General features: G+C 44.3%; 1 protein-coding gene across 2 annotated transcripts in view; it reads right to left on the bottom strand.

Moving 5' to 3' along the window:
• Window positions 1–25189, bottom strand: part of SMYD1 (SET and MYND domain containing 1) — a 37733-nt gene extending 12544 nt beyond the window's left edge. Inside the window, exons 1-5 of one of the 2 annotated variants that reach the window (XM_032653037.1) lie at window positions 25015–25189; window positions 10287–10463; window positions 7542–7755; window positions 4900–5030; window positions 2477–2515 (exon numbers count right to left, since the gene is read on the bottom strand). In XM_032653037.1, coding sequence (XP_032508928.1) covers window positions 2477–2515; window positions 4900–5030; window positions 7542–7755; window positions 10287–10463; window positions 25015–25151 — 698 coding nt within the window. In that variant the 5' untranslated portion in view covers window positions 25152–25189. The remainder of the gene's footprint in view (window positions 1–2476; window positions 2516–4899; window positions 5031–7541; window positions 7756–10286; window positions 10464–25014) is intronic. The other variant, XM_032653038.1, reaches the window with a different exon arrangement.
• Between the last annotated feature and the right edge of the window lie 485 nt (window positions 25190–25674).

The following is a 25674-nucleotide window of genomic DNA, read 5'->3' as shown; positions in this document are numbered from 1 at the left end:
CTGCTCCATTCAGCTAACTGCTCTGGAATCAGCTCAAATAGACTCCCAGTAAAGGTCTGGGCTCCATCATAAAAGCATACAAAGCTTCCACGCCTGCAGGTCTCCCAGTGCATTTAGCTACTGATTGTCTGTAACAAAGGAATGGAGAAATAATAAGGCAAAAACTCCAAACAAGAGAAGCCTTGATAGTCATTTCTGGTTAGTTTGGAGACTGCTTCTCTCAGAAACACACACATTCAGTTACCCAGAAGCTTGGCCCGTTCTGTGTCTAATTATAAGCCCCCTCTTACCTTAACCTTTGGTCCAATGGCTCAGACTTAATTTATGTGAGGAGACTATGCCTGGGGATCTCTGAGGCAAATAAAGGCTAGCTCTTTATTAGCCCACTGCATTGTTCACTTTTGTGCTTATTGGGGGACATGGCTTTGGGGTTGAAGGTGGTTGGCAAGAGCAGATGACATTGAAACCCCCTTCCAGCCTAGACCTGACCCTCCAGTTACCTACAGCACTACACACCTCATCATGTGACAGATACAGAATGTACTGAAGACAAAATCCCACTGCACAACTGACACCCAGCTAAGCCAAACTAGCTGAGACCAGCCTGTGGGCCTCTCAGCCATGCATCTTCCACCCAGGAGGCCAGAAACTACAGAAAGAGTGGTGAGCCCGGCAAGCTGGATCCTAAGCTATGCTCCTGTATCCCCCCAACATCAGGGGGCCTCCCTGCCCAGAGGGAACCCATCACCCAGAGAGTGAGGGGCAGGATGCAGAGGGCTGGGAAAGCATCTACAGAGAAGTCCATGGTCATTTCCTTTACCTCCCAGAGAGGCTGATTCAGATGCCACGTGAAAGGCAGGAGAAGATTCCAGCACCAGAGAAAGGTCCCAGTCAGAGGGAGCCCCTTCCATGTGCTCGGAGGTGACAGCCAAGCAAGGAATAGCAGTGACTTGCATGTCCAGGCCCCTGAGGTGACCACTTAAGGTTAAAGAACCTTCTCTCAAAGTGGGGTACGCCGCCTTGCCCAATATATGTGATAATATAGGATAAGTAAGCAATTCTGCTCCCACTAGCCCTTTCACAGAGGCAGCTCACTATATTGACATGGCCTCGTTCAAGAGCGAATCAGCGGCCAGTAGCTTTGCTTCGCACCAAGGTTAATCCAGTTCTCACAAGGTCTCAGAGTATCTCAAATTATTTCAATAATATTAGAGAGTTTTCAAAACCAAATTAATGTAAAGTCACTTAGGTAGAAGAAATGCACATTTATATGCCCCATGTTACCTAACTTGGCGCTGGGAATCTGGGGAGGAATAGTGACCACTATTCTGTTTTGGATCCCAGACCTCTTCCACCTCTAATGCTCTGTAGTTCTACAGTTCAGCCAATTGAGCCACAAGTAGGCAACTTAAGTATTTCTTGTAGAGAGGTCAGGAGCAGAGTCCAGGGCCACAGAGACTTAGAGTTAGGAAGGTCCCTAGACACGCTCTCATCTTGACCTTTGCTCTACAAATGTAGAGCCAAACACCCAGGAGATGATGTGAATTGTCCAAAGTCCCTCGCAACGCACATCAACACAGACTCAGATGCACCGACCACTCCTACCCCTGCCCTCCCAAAGCCCAAACTTCCACACAGCATTTTGTTGTTAATCCAAAGATCATTTCAAGTACTTTCAAGCCCACCTTGAGAAAAAGGCCCACTGGGGCTGTGGAGTTGTCATTAAGAAAAGTCCGAAGTAAAATCTAACCTAAACCACTAATTCATAGTTGGCCAGAAGCAATAAAGAGAATACCATGAATAAACATTTATCAAAAACATCACAGTTATGGGTACCATTTTCAGAACCAGTCTGAGTGAGAAGTTAGAGGTTACAAACAAACACAGAGTCCTTGGGCTTCCCTGGTGGCGCAGTGGTTGAGAGTCTGCCTGCCGATGCAGGGGATACGGGTTCGTGTCCCGATCCGGGAAGATCCCACATGCCGCGGAGCGGCTGGGCCCGTGAGCCATGGCCGCTGAGCCTGCGCGTCCGGAGCCTGTGCTCCGCAACGGGAGAGGCCGCAACAGTGAGAGGCCCGCGTACCGCAAAAAAAAACAAACAAACACAGAGTCCTTTAGTAGGTCAGTAATATCAACAGTGCTCATTTCACGATAAGCAGGGTTTAAAGGGAGAGTGTGGGTTTTTGCTAAGATGATGTGGACTGGAAAAGACCTTCACGCTTTGAGGTTGGAGGAGAGAGAGAAATGAGGAGTAAGAGAGGGAAGCATAGGCACAGCAGGTAGTGGGTGGGTGAGGAAAAAAATGATTAATATAAATGCATTAAACACGCAGCATCCAGCAAAGATGAGATTCTGGGGAGCAGAAGGACATTACGGACAGACAGCCAAGGAGTCTCGTGAAGGGGCAGCCCCAGCAAACCAGGCAAGTGAGGGAGATGGGTCAGAGCAGCAGGGATGTTTCCAAAGACTGACCCACCTCATCTGGGTGTGAAACATGGATTTCACTGCCTCATGACTGAAAAACAAAACAGACACCCAAATGGAAATCATTACCATTGGCTTATCCCGTATGGCTAGCAAGGACGCACAGCACTCCAGGTTATGCCATCAAAGCTTTGGTCATCACAACCATCTCTATCCCAGCCCCTCCTAGCTGGGCTCCCTTAACAAGAGGCAGCCTGCTATAGTGGAAAGTGCACTGGATTTGGAATGAGAAGTTCTGGGTTCAAAGGGATTCAGCCCTGGCCATGTTGCTTCACTTCCCTGGGCCTCAGTATTCTCATCTGTAACCTGGTAATGAGACCGTCACGAGACAATGCATTTAAAAGTAGAAATGCTACAGTATTTTTCAATGGCAGGGCACAAAAAGTATGTGAACCGTTCATGAAAGATGCTCCAGGTTGCCCAGTCCTGTTTGAGCGCCAAATCGTGGGCAAATTGGGCTTGGAGTACCCCTTCAGAGCCTTGGGGTTTTCTGAGTGGTACACCAATAAGGGATTCAACTTAGAGTCCCCAGCTGTGTGCCCACCAAGAAGCGGCATCAAGCGATCTTTGGATGATTCAAACGCTGGCTCAGCTTTCTCTTCTACTGAAATAAACCTTCCTTCAGGCATTCTTTTCCAAAAAAATAAAATAAAAGTAGAGTGCTAAGAAAACACATGGGAGGCTATTATTATCCCACTAACAAGCGTCTTGGACAAATAAGGGTGGCCTCTTTGAATGTCTATTTGGGGAACAGTTTGAACTGTGTCTGGAGACCCATCACCCAGGAAGTATGCAGAAATTACTGGGGTTAGAATTGGGCTCCTAACACCGCGTCCAGTGTTCTTTCCACTATGGCAGGCAGCTAGACAGTGACTGCAGTCACCTCTTGCACAACAACCAAGAAGCTCAGGTACAATGTGGCTGCTCGAAATTAGTGGATGCAGGGAAGCCAGAGTGGGCACTGGTGATGATCTGAAGAAAGGGCCCCCAGGTTCTTGTGGCTGCTACATGTGGTGACAAGAAGAGCTCTGGGTCACCACCACTTAGGGGAGTGGTGTCCAGAAAGACCAGCCCCACATGTGAATCTGATCTTCTCTGCCAACCAGGGTAACTCCAGACACCAGCTCCTCTGGGGAGGATTCCATGACGTCCAGGCCGGTGACCCCAAGAGGCTTACAAAGGGAAATACAAATGCTGGGGAAAGATAATCATCTGGGTGCAAAATGAACTGTCCTATCTTGAGTGACTTTCTCAAGGGCTACTGGCATGCACGCCCTTGCTTCCAGAAATAGGAAGGAAAAGGGAAATCAGAGCCCTTGCTCTATTGGAACTTAAGCTTGACTCTTGGCTGAGAACCAGAAACATTATCTTTGGGGGAAGCCTGCTCACTGTTGATGGCTTAGAGTCAACTGGCACCTGTCATAAGAGCTCGTCTCTAAGAGCAAAAGAAATATTGTTTAGGCCTCATTCCCCCAAAGCCCCCCAGCCTAAGCCATGGACAAGGAGGGGCTCATCCTGTTTGCTGACTCTCCTCCATTTGCGACCCACCCCAAACTCCATTCTCTGCCCTTCTGTCCCCTGACCTGTGCCTTCCAGGGGGGCAGGGCTGACCTCTGAGGGCTTCATCACCCAGGTTCCTTGGCCCTCTGGCTTCTGGTTGGGGTTTGGCCCATGGGAGGAGATCAGAAGATGGGAGGAGAAAGAGGTTGGGGTATTTAGTCTCTCGGCTCTCCCTCTGCCTCACCACGGTTCTAGCAGTGGCTGGTTTCTCTACAGGTACAGCCAAGCTGTTGGAGTGGCGAGGGTGGGCAGGGAGAAAGGGCCCCCTCCCATAGCTACAGCTCTCACCAGCTGCAAGAACAATACTTCCTCCATTGCCCCTCCAGGTCAAAAGCTGGTAATGGTTTCATTCTGTCACTAGACCCTGGACATTTCACCATTCTTTGTCAATTTCTTCGACTCTACCCACACTTCTGTCAATTGTCCTTTTACTAACTTCTCTTAGGGTAACCCCTGCGTGTGCCTTCTGATTTCTGCTGGGAACTAGACTGTTCCTGCCAAGCGCCTTCTCAGTTGATGATGTTCTCCAATGACCTCTAGACAGAAAATCTCAGGCTTCAAGCTCTAAATTATGTAGCAGTTATCTAATTATGTAGCAGTTTATCTAACATATCTAGGCAACCTCAAGAAACATACAGAGACTCCAAAATTACTCATGTGGAATTCTTTGCCATCTTCCTCATTATGTTTCTCCTATTCACAATTATTCTAGAATAAAATTTCTATTTTCTGTCCATTTGGAATCCATGCTAGCTCAGGTTCAACAGGTTCCTTTTGGTTTAAATCAAGGGTAGAGACAATACCATAAGGCCTCCCCATCCCCAACATACCAACCCAAGTTGAAGACATACTCACTTGCCGTTGTTAAATATGACCGTGCAGTTGGGCCAACAGTCATGGTTCACCAGGCCCAGGTTGGGGAAGATGCCCACACCCACTGCCTGCAGGCCTCTCTGGTCACTGAGCGTGAAACCATTGCAGTTAATCTACCCAGGGGAAAAGATGAGAGTCAGCTAACATAGACTTGGCACAGAACACCCTCCAGCTGTTGAAAGTTTTTTAAAAAATAGAAAACCTGGTCTCATCCTGGAAATGCTTAGAGAGTCTGGAAAGTTTTGGGTAGCTGTATTCTAAAAAGGCCCCAAGTGGGAATTCCCTGGTGGTCCAGTGGTTAGGACTCGGTGCTCTCACTGCCGGGGCCCCAGGTTCAATCCCTGGTCGGGCAATTAAGGTCCCACAAGCTGTGTGGCACAGTCAAAAAATAAAATAAAATAAAAAAATAAAAATAAAAATGCCCAAGATGGAAATTTGGTTCTGAGAAGTTTCTCCTTTTTCCTGTATCTGGGTCTCACGAGTCTTCCCCAGCGTCTATCTTGATTTCTCTCTCTGTGCCCTTCTCTGCTTTGTGTGTGTGTGTCTCCTCTCCTACCTTTGACTACTCTCAACTCCTATAACTATTCATAAAATAAAATTAACATCTGTTTTTGATTATTTTGTGTCTGGTGGATACCTTGTACTCCCTGTCCACAATTTTAAAATCTGATGAGTGCTACATTTATCTCTGAATGGCAGGCAAATCAAATTGGTTACTGCTTATATGGCACCTGATTTCTTTCTTCTTCCTTAAAAAAAGTTATTTTTTATAGACATAGATTCCAAATGTCTGCTCTCAGGGTATAAAAAATGTATAAGAATAAATATTACCTAGGATACATTAATATCTGCACACAAGTTTCTGCCAAATGTAAAAATCATATATATAAATACATGCTATCCATAATATTTATAACACAATATACATTTATAGATATATACTGATCTGTATAGCACATAGCTATTTGTTATTGATACTAGAGGACAGTCACTTTCTCCATCAATCTCATTGGTCATTCAGCAAGTACATGAAGTTAAGCCCGTCAGTACCACTAATAAGCTGTGTGACCTTGGGCAAATTTCTTTCTTCTCTGAGCTCTTATTTTCCCATCTGTAGGTTGAATAAGTTAGACTAGATGATCTTTATGGGTCCTTTCAGCTCTACACCTTGGTGATTACAGCATCCTTGGCTGTAGTCCCCAGACCACCTTAGAGATACTCAGGATAGTCTATGACACCCATTCACACCAAGGCTGTGGAGCATAGAAACTCCACATGTGAGAGTAGAAACTCTGGCATCAGACAGACTGCTTCTAGACCTTCCTTGGACACCAGCTCACTGTGTGACCTTTGGCAGTCCTGTAACCTCTCTGGCCCTAGGCTGTCTGTTCTATAAAATAGGAATGTTAAAACCACGGACTTCATCTTGTTTTGTAAAGACTGCACAAAATAATATCTGGAAGGCTATGATGGTTATCTTTCTGTCAACTTGGCTGGGCTGTGGTGACCAGATATTTGGTTGAACATTATTCTGTATGTTTCTGTGAAGGTGTTTTTAGGATGAGATAAACATTTGAATTGGTAGACTTTGAGTAAAGCAGACTACCCTGCACAATGGAGATGGGCCTCATACAATCAGTTGAAGGCCTTCATAGAACAGAGACTGACTGCCCCTGAGCAAGAAGGAATCCTGCCAGTGGACTGCCTTTGAACTTGAACCGCAATTCTCCTTTGGGTCTTCAGCCTGATGGCCTACCAGCAGCTCCCACCATCACAAGAGCCAGTTCATTAAAATAAATCTTCCCTCTCTCTCTCTCTCTCTCCATATATAATATATATATGCTATCCATAATATAATGCATAGAGTATAATATACTATGTATATATATATATGCACATACATGCACACACACAGTACATCCTTGTGGTTCTATTTCTCTGGGGAACTCTCACTATTACAGAAGCACTGGCATATGGTGAGAGATGCTGGGTGTGATCACGCTGTTACCACAATAACCCCTTCCTCAGCCCACTCACCAGCACCCCACAAAGGGCCGGGCCTGCCAGATGGGAGACATGCCCCCATAGCCCACGGCCTGAGACTGCTGATCCCCTGGGCTCCCACCCCGTCCTCCCGGACCCTCATGGCTTCAAGAGGTCTGGATAGGTTGCTCAAGGCAGTGCCCTCCAGAAAGCCCCTACTCTCCTCTCCCTGGTTCCCCACGATCAGCACATCAGATGTGGGAAAAGGAAGAGTCTTACTTCCAAAGTGACTGGTGGGCAGGAAGGGATAGTGACTGGGTCTTCGTTTTCAATGTGGAGAAGAGAAAAATATAGGAAGTGCAGATGAACGAGAAGGTAAATCACCATCAAAATCTACCGCTCAGAGCTAATGAGTAGTTTACGCTTGGGGTGCTGACTTCAGCCACGGCAGGCGTGACCTCAGAGTAAAGGAAGACCAGAAAGAGAACTGGGTAAAAGTTCGTCACGTGAGGTCTCTTTCCCCCGTCCAGCACTTCACTTGGCCTCCCCTTCCACACGGACCTGGCAGCATCTGGAAGGTCCTTCGTCGGACAATCCCAGGCGCCAGCCCAGCCCCAAGGCCACTTTGGGAGAAATCTTACCACGCCGAAGATCCGCGAGATGTACTGCATGCTGAACTGCTGGCTCTGGGGCGGCCAGTACTGCAGGAAAGTGTCCACGTCCCCCCGCAGCTCTTTCAGCGCCTCCTCCCCGAAGTGTTCCACGTGGCTCTGCAGGTCGTCCACGGGGACCAGGCAGCCCTCCGTGAGCCCGCCGCCCTCTCTCTCCACCCGCCACATGACGCGCGCCGCCAGCCTGCGCAGAGGGGCGGGGTTAGAGAGGCCTCGCTGCGCTCAGTCGTTCGACAAACGCTTGCTGAGAGTCTAGTACACGCCCGGCACAGGGTCGGGCCCAAGACACCGTTTTGAACTAGACGAATGGAATTTCTTGTAGCATGAAGCTTCTTAGAGTGGGGGAGACCTAAGTTGAAAAGATAATCTAAACTACTGTTAAGTGCTATGCCCCAAATCAAACAGGGTGACCTGATAGGGAGCGGAAACCAAGGTGATGTGGGGAGGCTTGACAAGGCACCCCCTGGCTGCCAGCGGAGTGAACAAGCGCCCGCCCTGTGCAGATGGGGAAAGAGCAGCGAGTACAAAGGAACAGGGAAAGAGCTTGGCACGATTAGAAACAGCAAGGTGCTGGAGCTAGGGAGCAAGGAGAGGAAATCACATAAAGGTGGAGAGGTGGGCAGAAGCCAGGTCACGTGGGTCTGGGCAATCATGGAAGGGGCCTGGGGACACAGTGAGGTGCGGCAGCCTGGGTCTCTCCTGACTGTGCGGCTAAGATGAGCACTGGAGAAGGAGTCTGACGACTCCACTTCTTACTGTGTGACCCTGGGCAAGTCACTTGACCTCCCTGAACCTCTCCAGTGGCAAGTAAAGTGAGGATAATATGTATCCCCTGCCGTGCTAACCCGCAGAGTGTTGGTTCACAAACTGGCCCCCATCCACAGAGGGCAGGAAGAGAGGCTGACCACTCCAGATTGGTGGGTGGCAGTTTGAATCAGCAGGGGACTTACTTAGGAGGCTTGTCTTGGGTGGCCACAGATAAAAAGATCTTGGGTGCTTCCCTGGTGGCGCAGTGGTTGAGAGTCCGCCTGACGATGCAGGGGACGCGGGTTCGTGCCCCGGTCCGGGAAGATCCCACGTGCCGCGGAGTGGCTGGGCCCGTGAGCCGTGGCCGCTGAGCCTGCGCATCCGGAGCCTGTGCTCCGCAACAGGAGAGGCCACAACAGTGAGAGGCCCGCGTACCACAAAAAAAATAAATTTAAAAAAAAAAAGATCTTGTCCCCTGCCAGCCGAATTTTAGAGTTTATAAAGAGGCCTTCACTGGGTTCAGTCATTCCTCCCAGATGATTTCAACACCACATTACAATCTCAATGCCACATTCTTGGGCAGCTTCTGGGAGGTGGGGAAGGCAAGCGAGCACATTCCAAGGACAGGGGAGGGGATGAAGACCTGGGTCCAGCTTGCAGGTCAACCGGAAGTCGTGTCCTCTCAATGACCTCCTCCAACGCAGAGGTGTTTAGGAGACAAAGTGAGGTAGTGGATGTCGACATCATGTGTGAACTTATTCACATTCTTAATGATTAGATAGAGAGAAGGCAGAGAAGACAATCTAAGAGGGGAAACAGTATAAGCAAAGGCCCTGAGGCAGCCCCAAACGTGCATATGCAGGGAGCAGGGGCAAGGAAGGCCTGGTCTGGAAGAAGCAAAGGGCTCTGGAGGAGAAGCGGGGGTTAACGTGGGACAAGAGGGAGGGCCCTAGAAAGCACAGAACTTTATTTTTTGTTTTTTGGGGAGGTTTTTTGTTTTTTTTTACATCTTTGTTAGATTATAATTGCTTTACAATGTTGTGCTAGTTTCTGCTGTACAACAAAGTGAATAAGCTATATGTATACCTATATCCCCTCCCTTTTGGGCTTCTCTCCCACCCTCCCCATTCCACCCCTCTAGGTCGTCACAAAGCTGATCTCCCCGTGCTATATAGCACAGAAAGTACAGAACTTTGAGTATGAGACAGAGGGCCTTACTTCACTCTGAGGACAGAGAAGGCCCACTTGTTAACCATTAGGCAGCCCATGCCCACAAGATAAAGCCTGTGACCAAGGGACACTTTGGTGACTCTCTGCCACTCATTAATTTTTTGACACAGGCAGATCAATTTTTAAAAAGTAAACGTTGGGGGGCTTCCCTGGTGGTGCAGTGGTTAAGAATCTGCCTGCCAATGCAGGGGACACGGGTTCGAGCCCTGGTCTGGGAAGATCCCACATGCCGCGGAGCAACTAGGCCCGTGCGCCACAACTACTGAGCCTGCGCTCTAGAGCCCATGAGCCACAACTTCTGAGCCCATGAGCCACAACTACTGAAGCCCGTGAGCCTAGAGCCTGTTCTCTGCAATGAGAGAAGCCACTGCAATGAGAAGCCCGCGCACCGCAGCCAAGAGTAGCCCCCGCTCGCCACAACTAGAGAAAGCCCGCACATAGCAACGAAGACCCAACACGGCCAAAAATAAATAAACAAATAAAATAAAATAAAAAATTAAACGCTGGGGAGCTGCACGGGACAAGTCTGCAACCAGCTCCACCAGTGGAGATCCCCTCATAGATGGGCTTCCCAGACCAAGGGAGAGCACGGAAGAATTGACCATATTCTGTCTCTTTGAGACTGTTTCCTGATTTGCACTCATCCCAGCTTGCTTGGACCTGGGCATGCTGTCCCTGCCGCCATCCCCCGCCTGACATTTGGGAATCCCAGTCTCCACCCCGGGGCCCAGCTCTGACCTGATGTTCTCATTGGGCACCTTCCCATGTCTCTTGATGGCCGAACACTCGTTCTTGTGGTTCAGCCAAGCATCCTTCTGGCAGGTGCGGTCACAGTAATGGGCAAACTTGCACTGCCCGCAGCGGTGGAGCTTCTCCTGCCTCTTGAAGCAAGTGTGGCACACAACATTCACAAGGCTGGAAATGGAGGGAGAAAACCTGTGATTGGGGGACACCACACTGGCTTTTGGGGGACTGGGGTTCGGGTACTGGCTATCCTTGTCTTTCTAAGCTTCAGATTCTCATTTTTCAAAATGAGGGGCTTGGGTTTCCAAAGATCCCCTCTAGCTGTAGCTATGCTTCTGACAGATATTTTTCAGTGAAACCAGTATAGGGAACTTTACTGTGCTCTTCATATGAGCCCTTCGATTTAATTCAGCAAGAGGTCGTAGAGTTACAACCTTCATGCGTTAGCCACCGGGAATACCACAAGTTGCTGGATGAACACTTGAACTTGGGATCACCATGCAACATGAGCACCTACTATAATAGGGGGGCCACAGGGTATTCCTGGATCACAACGGAGGAACCAAGGAAGTCTCCTAAGCCAAAGGAGTGGCTGGAAATTCCTCCCAATCCTCTTGCCAAAAGTCACTTGTCATTGGCACCGTGGCCCGGGAGAGGGCATACTGTGCGACATATTCTTCTCATTGTTGAAATGGAATGTCCCCTTCCCCAAAGAATAAAAACATCGTAACCACTTACGATATGATGGGACATGAGACATGACATGTTTTACACAAAATGAAGTCTACACGTTATGATGTATGTCATAGCTCGGCGTGTTTTGCAGGAGTAAAGATTGACGAGGTTACTGATGTCACAGATGTTATCTGATGTATTCTCCTGACTCAGAGAGAGAGTGGAAGTGATGGGCGGCCAACTCCACAAACTGCTGTGCCCCCATCTGCTGTGAGGTGTGATGTTAGTAATTCGTTACTAGTCATAAAGTACTCAAGGGCATGAAAGGTTAGTGCTTATTTATAACTTACAGTAGATGCAAGGTTATTCCCATAATAATGTCTTCCTCTCTCCCTTACATTCCCTTAAGCTTTCCCAACGAGAGAGGAAGAGTAGAATTACCCTGGCATATTTACAGCTGCACAGAATCCTCAGCGCATCATAACTATGCCGCTACTGCTACTTTGACCAGGAGAAGGCAGGGGACAGAGCCCCAAGATGCTACAGTATAGATTTCACCCCAGTCTGGGTGATGGAGAGACCTTTACAGTCATGCATATAATCCCTTATCAGGCCTTGACTCAATGCAACTATCGGTTCAATAATATTTCACCTTCATATTGTCTCATGAGAGTCTTTACAATCACTTTGCTATAACAAACGTTTAATTCCTCTTCATGGAAAGAAAACGTGATCAATCTGAAATGATTTTTCTCCTAGTGAACACATAGTGGATTCCAAATGTTAACCACCAAATTATTTTCTACAGGCTCACACACCTGTTTAAATCTCATTCCACAATTTTTTTAGGACTTAGAGTCAATTTTTAAAAGCTGGTGAAATCCAGGAAGTATTATGAGCTATCTCCTAATTTAGATCTCCTTGAGATGAGGCTGACCTTTCTCTCCATCACCCCACCTACCATTAAGGCTTAGCCACGAGGCTGGAACTAGGAAGAAGGAAGAGGGTGGGTCTGATGCAGAGAGGGGTTCCTCAAACTTTAGTGTGCGTGCACGTCATCAGAGATCATGCGGTTCTAATGCAGCAGGTCTGGGGTGGGGCCTGAGATTCTGCATTTCTAACAAGCTCCCAGGTGATACTGATGCTGCAGCTTTAAGTAGCATGAATGTAGATATGGGAGATAACCTAAATTCTACCCTTTCTTGGGGGGCGGGAGGGGGGCAGTATGTATGGAAGTATCAGGTAGGCAGGAAGGGGAAGTTTAAAAAAAAAAAAAAGCTTGTCTTTCTGGTCTCCATCTCTTTTTGTTGGTGGTGGGATGGGTATTACAGAAAGTCAGACCTGGAGTAGGTCAGAGTTGAGTTCAGCCCCTGATTCCAGTATCTACTGACTGTGTGACCTCAAGCAAGTACCCTAACCTCTCTGAGCCTTCGTTTCCTTATGTGAAAATGAGAATAGCAACACTTAGATCTTGATATCATTTAGACAAATGACTATTACCTTTTTTAAATTTTTTATTTATTTTTGGCTGCATTGGATCTTCGTTGCTGCACCCAGGCTTTCTCTTGTTGCGGCGAGCGGGGGCTACTCTGTTGCCGTGTGTGGGCTTCTCGCTGCGGTGGTTTCTCTTGTTGTGGAGCATGGGCTCTAAGCACGCGAGCTCAGTAGTTGCAGCTCATGGGCTCTAGAGCACAGGCTCAGTAGTTGTGGCGCACGGGCTTAGTTGCTCTGCCGCATGTGGGATCTTCCCGGACCGGGGATCGAACCCACGTCTCCTGCACTGGCAGGTCGACTCTTAACCCCTGCACCACCAGGGAAGTCCAGCTATTATTATTATTATTTTTTTTTTATTTTTTTTTTTTTTGTGGTACGCGGGCCTCTCACCGTTGTGGCCTCTCCCATTGCAGAGCACAGGCTCCGGACGCGCAGGCTCAGCGGCCATGGCTCACGGGCCCAGCCGCTCCGCGGCACGCGGGATCCTCCCGGACCGGGGCACGAACCCGCGTCCCCTGCACCGGCAGGCGGACTCCCAACCACTGCGCCACCAGGGAAGCCCCAACTATTATTTTTTAATGAAACGTACTTGGTATCTTAAAAAACTCAAGCAAGAAGAAAATTACAAAGAAGTTCCAAAATTCTCCCACTCTCAGAGTGATTCGAGGATTAAATGAAACAACGTGTAAAGTAGCAGCTAAGAGCCTGGCACGGAACAAGTCCTCAGTAGGTGTCAGAGGTTGGGCCAGGTGATCTCTGAGCACCTGCTCTCCTCCAGCACCCACAAATTCCCAGGCAGCCGCCACAGAGGACGACTTCCCAACTGGAAGAGAACCTATAGGTAGGGGCCCAAGGGTACTTCCGTGATAGAAATACCACCCCTTCTTTACTTCCCCACCATGAGAGCATCTAAAAGATGTGATGTCTTAGAGGGAAGTGATAAGTGAAATAAGACAGAGAAAGGCAAATACTATATGATATCACTTATGTGTGGAATCTAAAAAAACACAACCGGGCTTCCCTGGTGGCGCAGTGGTTGAGAGTCCGTCTGCCGACACGGGAGATGCGGGTTCGTGCCCCGATCCGCGAGGATCCCACGTGCCGCGGAGCGGCTGGGCCCGTGAGCCATGGCCGCTGAGCCTGCGCGTCCGGAGCCTGTGCTCCGCAACGGGAGAGGCCACAACAGTGAGAGGCCCACGTACCGCAGTAAATAAATAAATAAATAAATAAATAAATAATTTAAAAACACAACCAACTAGTGAATATAACAAAAAAGAAGCAGATTCACAGATATAGAGGACAAACTAGTGGTTGCCAGTGTGGAGAGGGAAGGGGGAAGGGGCAGTATAAGGGTAGGGGAGTAAGAGATACAAACTATTAGGTATAAAATAAGCTACAAGGGTATATTGTACAACCCAGGGAATATAGCCAATATTTTATCATAACTAAAAATGGAGTATAAACTTAAAAAATTGTGACTCATTATACTGTACACCTGTAACATATAATATCATACATCAACTATACCTCAATTAAAGTTCGAAGACCACTTTTTAATTTATTTATTTTATTGAAGTATAGTTGACTTACAACGTTTCAGGTATAGAGCAAAGTGATTCAGTTATACATACATATATATAATATATATTCTTTTTCAGATTCCTTACCATTATAGGTTATTACAAGACATTGAATACAGTTCCCTGTGCTATAAGAGTAGGTCCTTGTTGTTCATCTGTTTTATATATAGTAGTGTGTGTCTGTTAATCCTAAATTCTCAATTTATCCCTCTCCCACTTAAAACCACTTTTTAGATTACAGGAGAAAGAGTGCTTCTTCCAGCCAGCTTAGCTAGTGACCTTCACCAAGCCTCATTTCTCCTCCTTAGTCTCATTTTCCCAGTCCCCACAAGAGTCCCATTCACACAATGCTTTGCAATTGAAAGAGATGTTTTTTAGCAGTTCTCTTGTGTTAAACCTTCACAACAACCCTTTAGAGTACAGGTCATCACTATCCTCACTATCCCTGAGGGCTGACACTGCTCTCAGCACAGAAGGCAGAGGAAGCCACCAAGCCTACCTGCTTTGCCTGCAGCCCTGAGTGTGCCCTGCCCCAGCCAGCGGTCCCCCGCTCACTTTTTGCTCTGCAGCCCTGGGCTATGTCATCTGTCAGAGTCAAGTGGGATGGAAAGGCAGCTGTTGCTCAGCTCCTTGTATGGAAATAACCAGTTACTGGACAGATAAGTGCAAATAGAAGGTGCCTGCAAGGTGGATGAGTCCTCCAAGAGCACAACCAGAGAGAACTGGACCAGCAGTGCTGGCTTCCTGGGCTGCTTAAAAACTCTCATCCTGCAAAGTGGTCTCCCCTCAAAAATCGAGGGGGAGGGCACACGTCTTAAAGAACATCACATCCCTCAAGTACCCAGAGAACTTTACAATATTTTAAATTCTGTCTTTCTTCCTTGTTCCTTCCCCTCTTTCTTCTTTTACAAGTATTTATCGGGCATCATTTGCAACAATGTGGATGGACCTAGAGGGTATTGTGCTTAGTGAAGTAAGTCAGAGAGAGAAAGACAAATACTGTTTGTTATCACTTATACGTGGAATCTAAAAAATAAAATAGATGGATGAGTATAACAATACAGAAACAAATTCATAGATATAGAGAACAAGCTAGTGGTTACCAGTGGGGAGAGGGAAAGTAGGAGGGGCAGGATAGGGGTATGGGATTAAGAGGTACACACTACTATGTATAAAATAAATAAGCTATAAAGAAATAAGTCATAAGGGTACAACACAGGGAAATGTAGACTATTTTGTAATAACTTTAAATGGAGTACAATCTATAAAAATATTGAATCAATATGTTGTACACCTGAAACTAATATAATATAGTAAATCAACTATACTTCAATTTTTTAAATTTTTTGTTTTTATTTATATTCTTTTTAAACTATACTTCAATTTTTTAAATTTTTTGTTTTTATTTATATTCTTTTTAAACTATACTTCAATTTTTAAAAGTAAATTAAAAATGTTTAAGTTTATTAAAAAATATTTATTGAGCTTCTATTATGTGCTGTGCATTGAGCTAGGTGACAGAGGGCCTTAAAGACAAAGAAGATACAAATTTTGCCTTCAGGCAGTCCCAAGGCTGGGCTGGGGCATAAACACATATAAGCAAGGTGAGGCATGCCATCCAGGAGTGCTGGGAACCTGCTGCAGGGTTCAAGGTGAGGGAGGGAGGAATCTGGAAGGGTGATCACCGAGGAGGGGGGTACGCACTGTTCTGACCCTCTAAAGATGAGTTGACTTGTACTCAGAAGGTCAAATTCTTCCACCACAGAGAGGCACTGGCATGAATCAAAGGCTTCCTTGGGGGGAGGAGTCGGGGCAGGCACATATAGGAGAGAGGAGAAGATGTTTGACCAGATCACAGGATGCACCGTATGGGGAAAAGATGTTGGAAAAATGACCGGACTGTGGAGGACCTGGAATGCAACTCTCAGTAGCAAGTCCTTATTCTGCAGCAGAGGGAAGCCACTGGAGGCTTCTGCAGAGAGGAGAAACACGGCCAGAGTTGGTACACTAACTTTCTTTTCCCTATGGCATCTACCTAATGTCCTTTTTAAATGGCCCGTGTCAACACTTAAGGGGTATCACTGGATTCACATTTGCATGATTATTTACCTTAGCAGAAGAAGTTAGGTGGTACTGCATCCCTAGGTCAGACCTAGGGATTACCTATTTATTTTTAACATCTCTTTCATTAAAATAGCACCTCTCAAGATTTTCTCTGCCGCGACTCCCAGGACGAGGTTCACACGCCCCACTCAGACCTGGATGCATCTCCCACATTCTACCTGAGACCAAACCCCTCTTGCCAGGCTCAGAACACATCTTTAGAGGCAAATGAGTGAAGGTGACATTGTTATGGGGACAACATGGCATTTGACCTAATCTATGTTTAAAAGGCTATTATCCCCAAACTTCTGCATTTAAGGATTAGTTAACAAAATTTAGCAACACAGCTCACAACGGGTCATATGACATTTCAACACATCTGACCTCCACAGCTAAATTAAAGCACCAAATTAAAAGCATATTTCTAAATCTACTGTGGTTACCCTTAAAATCAAGTGCCAATGTTTAAGGCTGTAACCTGAATACTTTCACAGTTACTCATTTTCTGAACTATCTGTTCAGGAATTTCTCTAATCCCTTTATTAAATGATTTCCATTTATAGCATCGTTTATCCCCCACCACCTACCCACCAGCTGTTACCAGATTAAAGGCTACACTTGTGTTTGTGCATATGCCATGGTTAATTCTGGTGTTCCCATGGGCCCACATAGAATTACATGGGCTGAAAGCCCAACTCTCTCCACGAGACCTGGAGAAGCTCATAGTCGGTTTGATTTTCAAACAGGCCCAGCTGACAGTAATTTCTTTTGAAATACCTTTCTTTTTCTCATGTTCTCATCTTTATTTTTCCCTACTCAGATAGATAGATAGATAGATATTCTCATATTCTCTTGGGCACTTTCAACTCTTTAAAAAGAATCATTTAGGAGCTAGTCAAGAACTTAAAAAACAAAATCCACTATCCTTGCCACTTCTTAACATCTTTTGTGATAAATTGGATTAATAGGAAATTCATATGATTGGTTGTGATAGGCTGGAAATTAGCCCCCCCCAAAATGTCAATGTCCTAATCCTGGAAACTGCGAATTACCTTACATGGCAAAAGGGACTTTGCAGATATAATTAAGATTAAGGACCTTGAGATGCGGAGGTAATCCTGAATCATCTGGGTGGCCTAACGTAATCACAAGCTCCTAATAAGGAGGCCGGAGGTCAGAGGAGGAGAAGATGCTACGTAGCTGCTTTGAAGATAAAACCCAGGGGTGCAGGCATTCTGTAGAAGCTAGAAAAGTCTAGGAAACATAGTCCTGTGGACCCATTTCAGATCTCTGACCTCCAGAATTGTACAATAATAAATTTGTGTTGTTTAAGCCACTAAATTTGTAGTAATTTTTACACCAACAGTAGGAAACTAATACATTGGTTTGTTATTATAAACACTTTTTTTTCCTGTATAATCACATGTATATTTCTATTTCTTACCTATGAGTTTTTGGATCTAACCATTCTCAAGCCCCAGAACCAGATGTTTATTCTTCTGAAATTGAAGGGTGTGTATTCTTTCTTTTATTAAGGTTAAATAATATTCATTGGCCTGACAAGAACAAAAGAAAATTAAGTAGGCAATGCTGGGCCCACTTGTGTGTCAGGGGATGGGAGGCAGTGAGAAATGATGACAGACAAGATCCTGGGAGATTCATACCTGCCCTATGACTCACTCCTGTGACCTGGGGAAAGCCTCAGTTTCCTCATCTGTAAGAGAGGATTGTATGAATTCAATGGGTCTCGACTTTCTTCTGGGTTGAGCATCATTTTGAAAGAGATAACTTTCTCTCAGAAATAAAAAGCATGCATGCACATCCACATAAACTTTGATCCTCCAATTATAGGTGTTTCCTTAGCTAAGGATCCGTGGACTCAGGTTAGGAACCAGTAGGCTAGATATACTCTAAATTCAAGACATCTGGGACTGTTAAAAAAAGAATAATCAAATCGTATTTTTGGCTTCTAGAGATGCCCACAAGCACATTTCCTATGTCATATCTTGTATTTGATGCTAAAATAAAATAATAATCAGAACAAGCTTTATTCCTATATTAGCTTAGCACCCTTCTCTTTCTGAACTGGAGTCCTTTGCATGTACTGAAGAAATGGTGCAACCCAGAAATCTCAGGCTGGAAGAGATCCTCAGGGTCACATGACTCAATTCCCCTCTATGGCCCGACTCTTCGTGTACATCATCTCTGCCGGGTTGTCACCAGGAAATATACAACCTTGAAAATAGCGCTTTCCATCTCCAGACTGTGCCAACAGACCTGTTCTACCTATCAGGCAATAGAAGCTCAGTGTCAAAGGCCTAAAAGCTTGCAGGTGCCCCAGGAAAAGGATTGGGACTGATAACACCTTTTAATAGTTCCAATTTTTTTAAAACAAAAACAAAAATGCAAACTGGAATTTAATAACAATTTCAAAAGCAGCATTATGAAAGTCCATTCAGAGTGGTAAGCAAAACTACACTTTGACATGTTGTGAGTTGGTGTCTCTAAAGGTAAGGATATCTAAGACCTTCTTAAATGGCTTGAGCTCTGGCTAGGACTTCTTATCTCTCCCATTTTGACCTGAAATATGACTCTGTATCTTCTGCTCGAGGTGCCCATTTCTTACTCTTCTGTCAATTAAAAAAGAAAAAGTTCAGAACCCTCTTTCTTGCAAATAACAGTTTGTTATTGGTAGATGGCTATTAGGAGAAGTTTTTCAATGTTACTGTAAAACATGCTTCAAATTCATGCCCCTGGTGAATTCTTTGGAATCTATTCCAGGCTGAGCATGTATCTTTTGGTTGTGGGTATTGTTTGAAGGTGATGGTGATGATGTGACTTTATTCATATTGTAATAAATTGTGCCCCATGGACCTTAGTCTGTGGGTCAACTGGGTTAACCAACTGATTGATTTTACAGTTTGGAAAAGATGGAGGTTGTACTTCAGAGGGCTGGAAGGGTCCTTCCAAGACCAAGCACAGAAGAGATAAGGATCCAATCTCCTTGCTGAGGCCTGAGTCACACTTAAGACTAAAACTATTTATCTTCTCATTCCATTTGGTGTAAAATGAACTAAATAAGCTAAAAAAGGAAAATGAAAGATGCAATGACAATAAGTAACTGGAATAAAAGTAAACTAAAAGAAAAAAAAGAAATTTAAAGCTTAGACATCATTTTAAAAGATACATGTAAAATGAGAAAAATGGATAGTTTAAAATATAAAAGACATGAAAAATTAAAGAAAGTCAAAACTAATTGAGGACTATAAAAGAATTGAAATCCAATGAGCTGGGGACTTCGCTAGTGGTGCAGTAGCTAAGATTGCACACTCCCAATGCAGGGGGCCTAGCATCAACCCCTGGTCAGGGAACTAGATCCCACATGACACAACTAAGAGTTTGAATGCCACAACTAAAGACACGCCTGCCACTACTAAGACCCAGTGCTGCCAAACAAATAAATAAATATTAAAAAAAAGAAAAGAAATCCAATGAGCTAAGAAACCAAAATGATGCAAAAGAATTCAGAAAATTTAGAAGTCTTGAACATTGAGAAGTAATAAACAAATGAGCTACACATAATTTTAAAATGAGGGCATCAATATAAAACAGACAAATCACAGAAGAAGAAATGTAACGACCAATAAAAAAAATTTTTTTTTTTTTTGCCACACTGTGCAGCTTGCAGGATCTTAGTTCCCCAACCGGGGATTGAACCTGAGCCCCCAGGAGTGGAAACTCGGAGTCCTAACCACTGGACCTCCAGGGAATTCCCCAATAAACATATTTTTAAGGACCTTTCATCTCCCTAATAATAATAAAAAATTTCAAAACAAAATAACGCTAAAATAAGTTTTAAAGGTTAAGGTGGAAAATACAAAAGTAAAAGATAGCTTTCCATGCTGGCCAGAGTTGGGAAGGAGAGGCAAATGCTCTACTACTCATGGAGAAAACTGGTTTGATCCCCTTTGGTGGGGTGAATTGAAGATCTATATTAAGAGCCTTAAAAATGTCTTTTGAATCCAAAATATATATTTCTAGTTCATTTTTAATAAATAATCAGAGACATAAGGAGGATCCACTAGGAAAAGTAGGAAAGAACCTTGATATCCAAAATATAACACTTGTCAAACTGATGAATAACAGTCAACAAAAGGAATATTATACAGTCATTAAAAATGCTTTGAAAGGATAATCAAGGTTTGGAAAGTTGCTCACAATATATCGTGAAGTAAAGAAGACAAGTTGCACAATACTTCCACTTTCGTGTAAAGAAAAAAATGTATATGTTAATTACATTGAATCTAAGATATTGTCAATTATTAAATGTACTACTTTTTTTTACCATTAAGAAACAACAGCATCAAAATGCTCCCAATTAAATCATAATGAGCCATAGATTTTAGGACACACCGTGACTTCAGAGATGTTAAAATGAAACATGTATTCTAGAATTGATAAAATACTATACTGTGTCACATTCCTTTCATTGTAAAATAACCTCCCCCAAATATTTTAATATCTTGAATTTAGGGAAGCATTTGACAGTGTTTCTCTCCCACCACCACCCTCCACCTACAAATCGCTGGGATCAAGAAAATATTTTATATGCATCATATTTGCATAAAAGAATTGTAAGAAGCCAATTATACCTCAATTTTTAAAGAAAAAAAAAGTTGTAATGATATATACCAGAAGGTTAACAGTAGTTTTCTGTAAATGCTAAGGTTGCAGAGAATTTTTATTTTCTTACTTTGGTTTTCCTATATTTTCTAAAATAAGTTTTTAAAAAATCTATACAAGAGAGCATAATGAATTTCCATATTAGCCCCACCTCATGCAGAAATAAGCAAGATCAGTCAGGCTAAGGAATCATGGAGCTTCTATTCTCTGTCCTCCCTGGAACTGGGAACCCTCAAAGTACAGAGCTAGAAGGACAGAGAGAAACCTTGAACAGCCCCTTCACTACCCCTGGGGTCTCATCCATTTTGAAAGACCAAATCCATGTAAAACAACTCCTTGGTAAATTGACCTTACCCACTTACTTCACCTTCATCCCTTTCCAGCACCCAACCCAAAATACCTAAAAGGGACGGCAAATAGGCTTTCCTTTAAATACCAGTTTTGGTTGATTAGCAGTGGCTCCCTGGAGTATCCTGCTAGAAAGAACTCTGAGGCCAAATTGGAGTTCAGAAGAAAGGAGTTGCCTGATTGATTAGCCATGTCTGCCAGGGATCATGGTAGCCCAAGTGCTACACATTTGCCAGGTCTGAATGGATTGTCTTTCTTTTATTCTTGCTCCTTTATGTTTAAGCAGACCAGCTGTTTTTCCAACAAGCAAAATTAAAGAGATCCTAACCAGACTAAGGACTGTATTATAAAGTCCTGGATTGTTGCTCTTAATGCTAAGCCCAGTCTATTCTAGCAAAGACGCATGACACAGTGCAGCATTATATTTTACTTTTATTTTTATTTTTATTTTTTGCGGTACGCGGGCCTCTCACTGTTGTGGCCTCTCCCGTTGCGGAGCACAGGCTCACGGACGCGCAGGCTCAGTGGCCATGGCTCACGGGCCCAGCCGCTCCGCGGTGGGATCCTCCCGGATCGGGGCACGAACCCGCGTCCCCTGCATTGGCAGGCGGACTCTCAACCACTGCGCCACCAGGGAAGCCCAGCAGCATTATATTTTAAAGCTGAATATCACGTATATTATGAACCAGTTATGCCCTCGCTCGCCACAACTAGAGAAAGACTGCACGCAGCAACGAAGACCCAAAGCAGCCAAAAATCAATAAAATTAAATCTTTAAAAAAAAGCTATATAGAAAAGATGAAAAATAAACTATAAAATCTAAAGTATACATTGTTTAGGACTATGTACATGTGTGATAAAACTAGTATTCAAAAGGCAGGGGAATAAATAACACAAAATTCAGGATACTGCTGTAGTTACCTTTGCAACAAGTATGAGACAGGATAGGGAAAGATAGGGAAGATGCATGTATTAGAATGTTCTAGTTAAGTAGGATGGTGGTTTCACAGGGGTTCATTTGTTGTAATGCTTCATAACATACATATATACATACATGTACATGTCACGTATCGTTTGCAAGAAGAGATTTTCATTTAATGCAGTACTCAACTAAAGATAAAATCTTTCTTCATGTTTGTGTTTGGAGGGTAAGGCAGAAATAACATGGCTTGCAGTAACATGGATTCGAAGGTGCCTCTTTTATAGAGTGACTTTTGTGGGTCACCTGGTCCTACCTCTCCAGTCAGTTTTCTCCTCTACAGTGGCTGAGTCTCAACAGAGCAAAGCTTTCCTCTGATGCCTCTCTGGGCTGTCTCAGGTGCACCCAAGCAGTTCCCTCATCTGTGCAGGGATGAGTTTGAGTATATCACTTTTTTTAAAATTGTGAAACAGTAATTTGAATATCTTTCTTTTTTATTGAAATATAGTTGATTAACAATGTTGTGTTAATTTCAGGTGTGCTGGGTAAATCACTTTTTAAAATAGTCTTTTAGATTGTTTTTAATCATTTTAAAGATTGTTTACTCCAATCATCCTAATTTTTATTAGTGTTGTAACAATAATATAAGATTTTATTAGAATCTTATCCACAACATAAAGTTTTTTATAGTTATTACTTCAAATGAACGATGAATTCTTTATAGTAAGAAAAAGAGGTAAACAACCTAAATGTCCAGTTATAAAGGAGTGGTCAAAAAGCATGCAGCCGTTAAATACTATGTTTATGAAGAGAGTATAGTAACGCAGAAGGTACTTAAGTCATTAAATGAAAAGCCATGATAGTTTATAAGATCCCAGCTAATAGTACAAATGAAACCTATGTTTTAAAATAAGCTGGAAGGAAATAGACAACAATGTTAATGCTAGCTTCGCGTGAAAATACATTTTTTTTCTTCCTAAGTTTTACTCTTGTAATGGAAAGAAAACCTGCTCAATTCCAAATGCTCTTGAAAACGAAACGTGATTGGCTATATTGGCTTTTAGGGAATTGGAGACACCCACAGAGGTGTTCCATAAAAGGCAAGGTGGCAACTCAGCAATGGTAACAAGATCATTGCTCAGCGTTCCTGTGTTTCTAGCTTTTTGTGTCTTAATTCTGAATCCAACTGACTCCTCAACTGCCCCCAACACACACACACAAGTAAATAAAGACACGCTCCCCTTGAAGAGGTATTACTGCCATCTCAGCCCCCCTAAATTCTTCAGCTGTAGCTAGCCATATACTCTGTTCACTGCCTTTTCCCTGAAGGTCTTGGTAAACTGGAAGAAATGAGAATTTGAATGCTACTCAAATTATCTCCGAAAAGCCGTGCCTATTCTCAGGATGGTCATACAGTGAGCCAACCACAAAGCCTAGATTATCAGAGGCCATCTTAATTCAGACCACTTCAACGTCAGGCAGGTCACCCCAGTTCTGGGGCTCAGAGGATACTGTCATGATTTTATCACAGTGCAGGGTTTTGTTTTGTTTTGTTAATAAAGAAAGATTTAGTACTACTTTAAAAGTTTGGTGGTCGAGTATGGACAGGATTGTGGGGAAATAAGGATGTAATTTAATAGAGCCACTTTGGAGATCCTATTAAAATGGAAAACAGCACACCCTATGGCACAGTGATTCCTCTTCTAGCCATTTATCCTAGAGAATAATCACACATGTATACAAGTGGACATGGTCAAGGATTTTGATCACAGAAATGTTTGTTTTTATGAAAAATTGGAAACCGCCAAATGTCTCTCAATAGGGGAATAGATTTTCAAAAGTTCATATATTTATAGGGTAGACAATCCACAGCAGTTAAAATCCACAGCAGTCCATACAGCATATGTATCAACATGGATAGATCTACGTGTGGGCAGGAAAAACACAGATCTTTGAGGATTTAAAAGAAGTGGCTATAGACTTATAATTCCCATAAGGATATATATCAAAACATGTTGTTGAGTGAAAACAGCAAGTTCCAGAATGAAATCCAAAGTATGATACAATTGGGAGTTCTCTGATGGCCTAGTGGTTAGCATTCCAGGCTTTCACTGCCATGGCCTGGGTTCAAGCCCAGGTCGGGGACCTGAGGTCCCCCAAGCTACATGGCGCAGTCAGAAAAAAAAAAGAAGTATGACACCGTTTCTGTTAAAAAGAAAAAACAGACAAACGACAGCCATACTTCTTGATAAGTACGGATATACATAGGCAGGCAGGTACATAGATAGATAGATAGATAGAGATAGAGATATATGTAATAGTACAAGAACATTCTAGAAGGAAACACATTAAAATCATAACAAGGGTTACCTCTGAGGAAAGACAGAGGGGACTGGGACATGGGGTGGGAAAGGTGAAAGGGGATTGCAGTTCATTGGAGATATTCTAATTTTTAAAGGTAAGTGGATTCCAGAGTTACTTGTGTATTTACAATTACTTTTTTAAAGTCTCATCAATGACTTAATCCTCTAATATATTCATTACACCTCAGAAGCTAAAAACATGGAGGCTTCCATACGAGAACATTTCCTAGGGCAACATACCCACCTCTCCACTCCCTGTCCCTCCACCCTCTCCACACACAGCACTCCCACTCAGCCAAGTTCACTGGTGTTCTGAGAGCGTGCCCCAAAGCCTTTGCTCACCTTTGCAACCCTCCCAGGCACCAGAGCGAATCCCATTGGCCATGACTGTTTGCAGAAACAGTCATGCCAGCAAACACTTAGCTGTCCGAGTGCCCTGCGTTATCAATGGTCACTTGGATTGTATCCCTTTCCCTGCTGATTTTGAGAGCAAAGTATTCGAGAATGTAGCACCGGCCAAACCAATGGGAGAAAAGAAGACAACCCACATTCCGTACCTGTCAAAGACCACTGCGGAATAAGCCCGCTCGGCAAAGATGACGTCAGCAGCCCAGAACTCCTTAGTGGCCTTCAGACCTCTGCCTTTGCCCTCAGAAGTGAAGACCTCCACGTTCTCCATTCCCCCTATTGTCATCTCAGAAGCTTCGGGCAGCTCGGCAGATATTTAACACTGAGCCAAGTCCCTTGTCCTCGCTGCTATTTCAGCACCTTCAACATCCCAACAGCAAGACTATAAATGGACAGGCACCTCCCCTTCCCTACCCCCTCTCAGCCACTGGGCCCTCACCCCCCCTCTGCCTCTTTTCCTGGAGACAGGGATGAGCCAGGCCAGAGGACAGTGACCTGGGAAGGGTCCCATTCACCGCCCAGCAAAACTGACAAAGTCGAAAATGACCATGGGCTGGTGTGCTTCTCAAATTGGGCCTGAAAACTTTGGAAAAGTTCCTTTGCAAGGAGTAGTTAAGTCCTGGATTGCAGTCATGCCCAGCTGTAGTTGGAATAGGCAGCCCTTGGTCAGTAGGGTATTTTTAGAAGCCAGATGCCTCTGTCAATCCCAAGCAGACAGCTGACATGGTCCAAGAGAAGAGGCGAGGTGATGCTTGCTGCTCTGGGACCCTTCAGCTGTCAGGCTTGGACTTTCTCAAGTGAGATGGGCC

Source organism: Phocoena sinus, chromosome 13 (assembly GCF_008692025.1).
Source record: "Phocoena sinus isolate mPhoSin1 chromosome 13, mPhoSin1.pri, whole genome shotgun sequence".
NCBI lineage: Eukaryota > Metazoa > Chordata > Mammalia > Artiodactyla > Phocoenidae > Phocoena > Phocoena sinus.
This window is presented reverse-complemented; position numbering and strand designations above follow the sequence as displayed.